The following is an 11,098-nucleotide window of genomic DNA, read 5'->3' on the forward strand; positions in this document are numbered from 1 at the left end:
TCTGTAGAAGAATTTAAGCTTGTATCCAACCCTAATGTTGTTGCCAGTGAGTGGGACGTTTTTAGCTGGCTGATGCTCTTTCTGTGCAAAACGACTGAGCAGGTGTACCTAATAAAGTGACCAGTGCTGTACTAGCATAATTCTGTATTAAGACATTTAAAATACGCATGAGATATTTTGCACTCCCGACTGAATTTAATTTGGAAAGTTTACCATTTGTGTCTTAAGTTTAAATCAAAATAAAATAGAACTGTTTGAATTTAATTTAGATTGTTTTTTAAAAAATCTATCAAATTGTAACTTGTTTCTATTGTTTTGTTTTCTTTCTCTCTTTTTTTGAGTAAGTACAATTTCATAAATATTTGCAATTTTCTCTATTCATTTTACACTGACATAATTAAATAAGATTTAATATAAACTGTTAAATGGATGATCATATGCTACTTTTAGTTCTAACAGTTTATGTCGATCATGAAGGAGAGGTCAAAGAGAAAAGGGAAACGCTTTATAACTCCTTCCCACCTCTAATTTTTAATTAAAAAAAAAAAAAAAAAAAACATGCATGCTTTTCTGCTTTAAGTCACTGCTGTCCTGACCGCTCGGTCGATGTCATCTGAAAAGTGATGATGGTCGTAAATGCAGCACAAGGAGGATCTGAAACTGCGAGCTGGAACTCAAACTGCGCCTCCTCGCCTGTGCGCCCTGGACGCACACACCGACAACAACCAGACCCGTATAGGAGGAGCTGCCGTTCAAACTCAAACTTCCCTGTCAAGTTTGTGGGTGTGATGAGGACGTGAAGGTGCAAGCCTCCAGTCATTAGACCTCTCTCTCTCTCTCTCTTCTCTCTCTCTCTTTCTCTCTCTTTTTCTCTCAGGATTTCTAGTTCTTCCGTGGTAAAAAAATAGATGTCTGATGCCGTGCGTAAAAGTGAACGGTCGGTGGACGCAATGGATTCGCTATTCAGCGATGGAGAGGGCGCGTTGATGGAAAGTGTCTGTCCTTTGGAACCGAGAGGAGAATGTCTGCTGTGAACGAGTCGCTCGCGGGAATGAACGCCACGGCGGAACAGACGCCTTCTCGTTCGCTCACCATCCCGGCGATCATGTTTGTAATCGGGGTGATTGGAAATGTCATCGCCATCGTCGTCCTGCGCCTGTCGCGGAAGGAGCAGAAGGAAACGACCTTCTACACGCTGGTGTGCGGGCTGGCGGTGACGGACCTCCTGGGCACCCTGCTGGCCAGCCCCGTCACCCTCTTCATCTACGTGAACAACAACTCGCTGGAGGGAAAGCTGTGCCAGTACTCGGGCTTCATCCTGCTCTACTTCTTCTTGGTGCAACTCAGCATCGTGTTCACCATGTCCGTGGAAAGGTTCCTCGCAATAAACCATGCCTACTTTTACAACGAGTTCGTCAACCAGAGACTGGCCGCGCTGACGCTCTTTGCCGTGTACGTGTCGTGCCTCGTGTTCTGCGCGCTGCCCGTCGCCGGGATCGGGGAGGTGAAGGTCCAGGAGCCGAAGTCGTGGTGCTTCATCGACTGGCAGAGCAACAAGACCGCGGTGAGAACTTTCAACTTGATCTACGCGGGAGTGAACTCGGTGATTGTGCTGGCCACGGTCTTCTGCAACGTGATGGTGTGCGGAGCGCTGATCCTGATGCACAGGCGCTTCATCCGCCGAACCTCGCTGGGCACGGACCCGCGGCGCATCGCGGAGCTGCGGCGCCGGCGGAACTTCAGGCGTTTGGCCGGAGTGGAGATCCAGATGGTGGTTGTGCTCATCGGAACCTCCGCTGTGGTCCTCATCTGCTCGATACCTTTAGTTGTAAGTATGGGATGGGTGATCATTGCCCAAACTGCAAAACTTTGGGTCTGTGCGCGCGCGTTATAGCGTCACAGGTTGCACGATCTAAAAAAGCATCGACATCAAACAAAACACAGTTTTATTTACATTGAAAGCAAACAGGAACTGAAATGTATGAGCCCACCGCGGACGTCCAGAACTTTGTGTTCTTATCTGAGATCTTTGTGGGCAAATGAGGCATGTCTGGAGCACGTGTGGTTACGCGCGCGCTCTCTTTCAGTTCAGTTGGTAAACCAAAGCTTTGACACGGTTGCTGTTGATTTTCTAGCCGCATGTTTATGTAAATCTACTTATGAGAAGGGCGTAAGTCTAACGAGTCGACCCCTCTTTGAAGCACAGGACCCCCTCAGAAGCTGGCATTTTGCTGGTATTGTGCAAATGTGAAAATATATTGGGGCAAAACCCTGCACCTGAAAAAGCTGAAAACACACACACACATAAAAATCTCTGCTTAAAAAGTTATCTAAAAAAATAATACAATTGTTTTCGGCATGTACTTGCTAATTTACTTATTTATTTCTGCCTTCATTTTTAAGTATTTGAACCTGTTCAGTCCTAATCAAAACTTCAAATTTGTCCTGCATTTTGGATTACTTGCTTAAAAAAATACTTTTTTGTAATTACAGCAACGTCCATTTTTTAAGAAACAAACTAAAAATTATGAAGTGCAGAATGAGTTACTTGTGTGGAAGGTTTATTTAGAACTATTGTTTCCAATAATGGATTTAACTTCTTTGCAGCAATGCAAGACAATAAAACAAAGGTGCTCTCTTTAGGCCTCCTGCATTAGCTTTGATGCGACTAAATGTGTAACTTAAGAGTAAATCAACAATCTGATGGCTAAAAGTATTGACTGCTAAAAATTAAAAAGTGGCTAAAAGGAGATAAATGATCCAAGAGAGTCTCAAAATGGTTAAACATGTAAAATCTGAGGTGAAATTTATGTTGCAAAAAAATTCTGAAAGTGATTTACTATTCTCATTATAGACTCATCAAGACACATATTGTGATTTATGAAAGCTTTACTTTGTGGAGACAAAAGGATTTCATATAAAATTTACTTCTCAATCTGCCTGCCTTTATGTCAATCTTTTTATATCTCATATTGAGATCAACGTTTTACACAGGGCCATAAAACCAGTCATCAAACACATTCAATATTTGCCATGTTCCTTTTTGTTGGGGTAAACGGAGCAACAGAACTGCCTCACCCCACATCTTTTAGACTAGAACCAGAAGGTGTAATGGAACCATTAATTAGGTTATTGACTTTACGAGGCCAGAACAGAGTTTAAATGTGTTCACTGATGAAAATTTAAAAATAGCTTCACAAAACAACGGGGTGGGGGAAGAAGACTGTTATGTTAAAAACTGAGATGTTTGTGCCTCTGGCTTTAAGAAATGAGTGCTGGTTACACTCATGGGAAGCAAGAGCTGCAGGCTCATTTTTGATGACAGCGAGAACTGCTTCTGATGGCCCATTTCCATTTAGACCCCACAGTGGTCACACTTAATTTGCCATCTGTGAGGAGTCATTAAGAATTTGCTCTTTACATGGCATTAATATGCCGTACAATAAAAGGATTTACACTCCTGAGAACTTTTCACATTCTGCCAACAACATTTTCAGTCTTTTTTGGGGGAATTTATGTGAGGTAGGACGGGCGTGGTGTGGCACGGGTTGGTGCAGTTTGGTGTGTTTATACCACTAGGTGAACTCTGGCTGGGCAGGCGGTGACGATTTTATGTCCCCGAATCAACGAGCTCGGATCTCCACCCTGACCGAACTTGTCACCTGATCCAGGAACGGTGCTGCTTTGTGGAAATCAGGCAAGGCATTTTGAAGGCAACCAGATTTATTTAAGTCAAAGTCCAGGCCAGATTCAGTCGAGGTGCAAAGGCAATACTTAAACGTTGATGTTTGCAGATGCTCTCCATCAGATCAGCTGAATTTGAACTGTTTTGCAAAAAAGAACGCGCATGAATTTGTCTCTACGCCTGTAACGTCCGGAGGACTCGCAGCTGGAAGTGAAGGCAAAGGTACAGCAGTGGTCTTAAGCTGAAGTCTCCTTTCAGATGTGTCCTACACGCTTGAACTAAATGGTCAAACTGGCTCACTAGCATGCAGTCAAGCTCTGCAGAGCTTTGCTAATGAGCTGGTATTGGAGCCAGGTGTGCTGAATCAGAGAGACATCTAAAGGTTGAAGGACACCGGCCCTCGAGGTCTGGAGTTTGAGACCACCTCTACACAGTGCATTGAGTCAGTGCTGTCATAAGCAAAGCCTGAATGCACTTTTCAGATTTAGTTTGCAAAAACCAAAACAAATAGACAAACAAAAAGAAAACAAAAAAAATTCATGTCCTTTCATTTTAATTCCACACTTTCCAGCATACAAAATCTAATCTAAGAAGTTCAAATATGTGTTGGGGAATATGATATCCCTCTGTAGTTTGGAATGCTGCCTTTTAAAACTAACTTATTTCTGTTTTCTATCAACAGTTGAGGATCTTCGAAAACCAGTTGTTCTCGAACCAACCGTTGCAGACTTCTGGGTTGAACAAGGACCTCGTAGCCATCCGCATGGCCTCCGTGAACCCCATCCTAGACCCTTGGTTCTACATTCTCCTGAAAAAGACAGTGGTTCTCAAAGTCCTGGAGAAGATCAAGTGTCTGTTCTGCAAAATGGGTGGGCGGGGACGGCGGGGAAGAGGACGCTTTCGTTGTGCAGACGGCGCCCTTTCCTCCTCCATCATCTCGAGGGATTCCCCTTCATTGATGACCCATGAGCCGGGAGAAAGAGTCAGTACCCTTCGGACCGTACTGTACCCGAGTGATGGGAACACGTTGGGGCTGGCCTTATTTAAGACCGCGTCCGAGGACGGCTCCTGTCCAGCGACTGCACAGACATTACAGTGTACACAGGAGGAGCCGCAGTCTCAGACGAGGCTAGAGGACAACGAGGCATGTAAGGTGCAAAGCGACCTTCCTATCTGTCCTAAGGACACGGCTCTGCACATGACTCTCACAGACAATGCTGCAAACACGCAGGAAAAATGCATATAACAGTCGTCATGACCTCGGTGTATTATCATTGTATTACTCCTCAGTATTAATTCCCCGCAATTTATTCAAATCACCGCAGTTGTAATGTACAAATCCACGGACATCATAGAGGAGCTTTTCTGTTGCACTTTGAACTTTTGAACCACTGCTTGGCCATCATGAATGACAGGCAACGACAGTATAGCGTCAATGTTAAAATGTGAACAGCGTGTTAAATTATTTAAAGTGTGAAAATGTATGCTAATGTCTTCTCTGTGAGAAGGTTTCAATACTTCTGTGCCATTTTGCATTTCCAAAAGATGAATGCGCTTATAGTGTGTTTGGATTTTTTTTCTTCCCCTTTTATGCCTTGACACTTGCAAACAGGTTGCATTATTTCAAAGTGCATCCCTGACATTGCTAGAGATATAGTATTTTTCAGCATTTCATACCAAAAGGCAGCTATATCGTGGTTTTTCCATGGTAAATACACTAGAAGATGACTAAAAAAACCTTAATGTGACTATTATTCTACAACATTATTCATTTGCTTATTGTAGCGCAGTACTTTGAAAGAGTCCTATCTTATTTCGGCTTTACGTAAAGTGCAGGGCGTCCTATGTAATTCGACTGTGTGGTGATTAAAACACATCAAGTGTCCTGACAGGTAAAATTGTTTTTGAACACTATTTCTCTTTGTGCTGCTAACAACATTATTTCGATAAAAGTCCACATGCACCACATGTTTTTCATTGACCAAACGCCATAATGTGCTGAACTTCTCAAATGAAAATAATAATAAAAAATGATTCTTAAGAATGTTGCTTTAATTGCATTATTCACAGAAAAAAAAACAAAAACAAAAAAAACAGGAGCAACAAGAAGAACTATCCATTTTTTTGCCCTTTGCTAAAGATAAAGAATAACCCAGAACAAATGTATTTACATTGATTTCATCCGTCTCACCTTGGTGGCAACCTCATCTTATCCAGTCAAGTCAACAATCTCTGATATCTTCGCAGAATATCTTTAGAGATTAACCTTCACAGATTTTTTCTATTCAGATTACTTAGAAATGCAATTTGCTGTGCTGGTTATTAGTTTAAAGGGTGTTGGATACAAACGTTCAACAGGCTCCTCAATAACAGTAACAGTTGAAACCACATGTTCAGAGACGCTGCAAAAAATGACATAACCATTTTTTTTTTCTCACTGTTCCATTGGTATTGTGCAAACACATCGATGCTTACATGGAAAGACTATTTATATATGCAATGATCATAGACATTCAGCCAAATTTGGACCAAGTGAACATGACACCAAATCAATGCTTTGGATGATTGTTGAATTTATTGGCCTAAATCCAGATCGGCGTGGAGGTAAGGTTTGTTCATCAAGATATTTAGAGGGTTGTTTAAAAATAATTGTTTCAAATATTTTTGCTATGTCATTAATAATTGAGGGTTCGTCCTTTATAAATGGTGGCTACTGTAGCATATTTCCACAATGCTTGAACAGTTTATAAAGATAAATTAAATCAGACAATGGAAATGATAAAACATAAGATGCTGCTGCTGAATGTCAGTTAGTGTGATTTATTTCACACATGAGAAAAATGACAGAAATAGACACAAATGCATAAATAAACAAACAAAAGTAAAGCAAAGCAACACTCAAAATAGTTCAGCAACAACAAAAACAGAATAACATGTTCAAAAGGGACGGAAGAAGCATATACTTATCATTTTTCGTTCTCATTGCCCCTAAAAAAAAAACAACCCATGCCCCCTCAGACTGTGTATTATATACAGTATATGCACATATTCTTAAACATATTGCAAATAAGGGAACAAATGATCTGTGGAAACACCTGGTGATGGTCAAAGCCCCTCATTCCTGTACTCTGTGAAAACTACTGTCTCCATATATTGAAATACGAAACTTTGTTAAATGTTGCAGAGACGTGGAGATGCTTTAGGTTGTATTTCCTCCCTCAATTTCCCCTTCTGTACTGTAAAACAATTTCAGAATATTTCCAGGAAGGAGCTTGTTTCTGGCTCGGTACATACATTGTGCTGTTTGAGAATCAACCAGGACAGGAAAATGTAATGTTTTTGATTTAGAGAAAAAAAAATCTAAAACTTTGTATGATCTTTGTAGCTGATGGAGGTAGTGTTAATTATCTGCTTAATTATCTGTTACGTCTCCTTTTTTGTAGCATTGATCCAGTGACCGAGTTGCACATTTGTAAGTATCGCCGCAAAACCTCTGCACAGCAAATCAAATACTGTAAAACCAGTGAACGGCAGAGGATGTGCAGTGATTTGTGATCCATGGATGTATCTAACCTCACTGAGAACTGAGATGCGTCTTGATAGTTTGTTTAAAATGAACTTTATTGCAAGAAACCTATTTTCATGAACTCTTTAGATTTCCACACTTTAAACATTCATTTTGTACCTTCCACCAGGACTTTAGTTGGGCTTAAATTTAATAATAATCTGTTTCTACCAAACCACCTCTTACCTTTTTAACCAGCACATGTCTGAAGTGATTGTCAGCAGTAGCTCATGTGAAGTTCTGAAGGCAAAAGAACAGCCACATCTGTTCTGAATCTGGTTCCTCTCAGAGTATGAATAAGTTGGTAATGAATTACCAATTGAGGAAAAGTGTTCACTTAACGCCTCTGCAATTAATGATGGTCTACTAACAATTTTGTTATTTATCTTAATATAAAGTAAAAGTACACAGAATACCTGTGCAAGGAAATCTACACTCTCCCCTTTAAGAAATGGTCTTCATTAGTGTTTTCCTTTGTCAGCAGGATCATTTCTAAAATGCGCAACACATGTTATCCCCTTCACCTCTTCCCATAACAGCAGTAATGACCAAAGCAGTTAAAGCAGACAGCCATTCAGATGGAACCGACAGACAACTCTACGGTCCCGCTCACCTGTGGGTGGATTGCTTCTTCAACCCCCTCATCATCATCATCATCCCCTCACGAAGATTTCCAGGCCCAACATGGCGCCCGTCCAGAGCCTTCGGGGAGCGTTTAAATGTCCCCTCTGAGGATGAGTGCTCTTTATCGGGAGCTGCGACCTCAGATTGAGAGATCTGTTCAGGCTGTAAAGTCTCTCCACAGACGCGAAGCTGTGATTGACAAACAGCCAAAGGAAGATTTTTAGCAGATGAAAAATGATCCCTCTTGGAAACTTGCATTGTTTTCTCACCTCATCAGACCTGGTTAGTCATACACTTAAGAAAAGCTGGTTTAGACATTTAGACATTTAGAGCTCTAAAAACAGCTGACATTTAGAGAATGAGTTAAAAAAAAACATTGTGGATGGGTCTATTAGCACTGCAGATGGGTATTTAAACAGAATAAATTTCTTCTGCTGGTCTCTCCATACTTTGTGTCCATATTTAAATAAGCCTGCTTCACTATATTCCATCTTTTATGCAATCTTGGCCACCCTGACATGAGTTCAAACGGCAATACTTGGACCATAAACTGCATTCTGACAATGAGAGATGGGTTTAAATAGGTTTTCCAGTAATCCTAAAACTTTTATCAGGGAGCTTTATGGGTTTTCCATACACATATTTTACCTCCATTCACACCGAACACTGAAAACTGAAAAACACTTCCCAGAAAAAGATTTCTTATTTTGCATAAGCATATATCAAAGTCATTTTCAGTTCAAAGCAGATGTGCATGGCCGCTGACTCAATTCATATTCCTGTGCTCCATCCTAATAATAACAGTGAAGAAGTTGCTCTGTTAAAAAAACAAAGACAAAAACAACAACAACAAAAAAAACTATTAAACAACCACAAGTTATCTAAGAGCTCTGGTATCTTCTGTCCATATAGACTTCCCTGGTACAATCAGTCATGTACTCACAAAAACCCTCATATTTAACATCTTGGTTTATGTTAAGTGGGGCATCTTGTATTTGATTATTCACAAAATCTTCTGTGCTGCTTCTAACAGCTTTGTTCATTTTCTTTTCACATGTGGGTTTCTGTAAGGGCATTTTGCCTTTTAAAACCTCTTCTTTTAGATTTTATCTTTTGCATTTTAACACCCACATGTTACATGTTCTCTTTTCTAAATCTGGTTCACTGCGTTTGACTCATCATCAGCTCCTTGCCTTCGCAGCAGCGATTCCTTACTGTTTTGCCTATCTGGGTTTTGAAGGGTTTGTAGAGCCACCTCTCTGCCCCTTTATTTTGATCTGTGTGTTTTTTGACTTATTACTCCAAATGTTCCTACAAGGCAGGCTTTATGGTAGAGAGAATGGGAGACTGATGGGGAACAAGGAAGACACAAAGAGCAGGCGGAACGGCAATTGGTAAGAAAGCAAGATACAGCAAGTTTGTTTATATAACGGCGTTCATACACAAGGCATTTGAAATTGAATTAGAAGACATCAAAGAAGGAGAAAATTAAGCATGGATGCTTTGTATGAAAGAAAGGGGTGTTACAAGACAGAAGATAAAGGCGCAACAAGGAATAGTATATACAAAAAGGATGGACACAAGGAAGGAAGCAAGAAAAAGAAGAAAACACCATCTAGACAATGGAGCAGGGGAACAAAGTCTGGAAAGACAAATATTATTCCATGCTCAACCCAAACTGGAACTGAAGTGTTTTTTGTTACACTTCAATGCCAGACTTTTCCAGACCATGCAGGAAGTCTGTACTGTCTTCCACCTGCATCCTGAAAGCTTCACTAACAGTAGCTCAAATAATTTTTAGTGCTCTCGAGGCATCCACTCACACATTTCGACGAGGAACTTCTTACCAAACTCCTCTCACACATGAACACACATCTGCACGCGGGGATATATGCAGACCACGGAGACAGATGACACATCCTCATCACACACAGGTTGGCGCCACTTATCTCACCAAAAGATCCTAAAATAACAGCTGCACCTACAACATAATCAGGAGTAAACATTATTTTTTCTTTCCCATTATCATTTATTCTTTTTATCATTGGGAATTTGCTACTGCAATTTTGTGTTTTCCCTATACGTACGGTGATACACTAGAATATTATCCAGATTAAATATTTTATACGTACAAGAGGTCGGAATCTGTTCTCGGCATAATAGAAACTCCCACTTCTGCCCGTCTGTTGTGCTTTCCTGGCAATTCTGTCAATCTGAGCAAACATACGTGTTCAGGTCAGTCGCAGTACAGAGGAATGGAAAGAAGGGAGCCATCATAGACTGAACCTAGTTTAGAAACGGCAAATCTGTGGAAGAATGCGTCTGAGTCAGATTACACAATTTCTCAACTACATGCAAAAGACTATAAGTGGAGGAACATTGTATATTACAATAAACTCACCATTGATACTGTGATACATAGTAGTGGGAGTATCATGCCGTGGGGAGGTTTCTCCACTGCGGGGGAGAGGGAAGCTCGTCCGAGTTGATGGGAAGATAGAGGCAGTGGACCCCCGCAGTTCACAGGGGTCACAGGCGCCTGCGAAAGACTAAAATGTCTGAATACTGCAGTTATGTATCCAAGAGGGCGTTTGTTAGTCTTGTTTACATTTGTTATATGGCAGATATATTTGTAAAAAAACAAAACAAAATCAATAAAAACATTGATTTTGTTTTTATCAAACAAAAAGGTTAATCTTTTTTTTTTAGGGTTACTCTAACCCTAACCCTAAAAAAAAAATGTCTGAATACTTGAGACCTCCTTCAGCTAATGCTAAAACACAACTTTCTAACATCATGAAAAACAAAGCAAGGTTCTATATTGCGAAACATCATATCTACAAACCCTGCATAGTATCATTTGAAATCCAATGTAGGTATGTTTCTCACTCTGAAAAGGAGACACAAAGCTTCAAAACAGTCAAAAGGCTGATTTGTTTTCTGTGAAATGCCAAACTGCTCATCAGCAAACTTGTCAGTTTAACGACTCGTCCTCGGGTGTCAGGCGTCCAGAAAGCCTCGTCTCATTTGCGTGGAAACGTTTGAAAAAGCTGAGCCACTCCTAAACTCCCCAAATACAAGTGTAAAGTAAAACGAGTCCTATCCGAAGAGCACTGAAAGCGATTTGAATTATTTATGTTCATTATCAGACGGATGGATTCAGTGGAATCACCGCAAAGAGGAGCAGGAGAGGAGTTTATTACTGTTAATCAACAGGGATACCT

General features: G+C 40.7%; 1 protein-coding gene across 1 annotated transcript; it reads left to right on the forward strand.

The window, feature by feature from the left end:
- The first annotated feature begins 830 nt into the window (after positions 1–830).
- ptger4b (prostaglandin E receptor 4 (subtype EP4) b) lies at positions 831–5,720 on the forward strand. Its single transcript, XM_055052700.1, has 2 exons — positions 831–1,828; positions 4,368–5,720. Exons 1-2 carry the CDS (start codon positions 1,022–1,024, stop codon positions 4,929–4,931), a joined length of 1,371 nt encoding a protein of 456 aa, XP_054908675.1. The 5' UTR covers positions 831–1,021; the 3' UTR covers positions 4,932–5,720.
- Positions 5,721–11,098: the final 5,378 nt, after the last annotated feature.

Source organism: Poeciliopsis prolifica, unplaced genomic scaffold (assembly GCF_027474105.1).
Source record: "Poeciliopsis prolifica strain line A6 unplaced genomic scaffold, Auburn_PproV2 SCAFFOLD035, whole genome shotgun sequence".
Classification (NCBI taxonomy): Eukaryota; Metazoa; Chordata; class Actinopteri; order Cyprinodontiformes; family Poeciliidae; genus Poeciliopsis; species Poeciliopsis prolifica.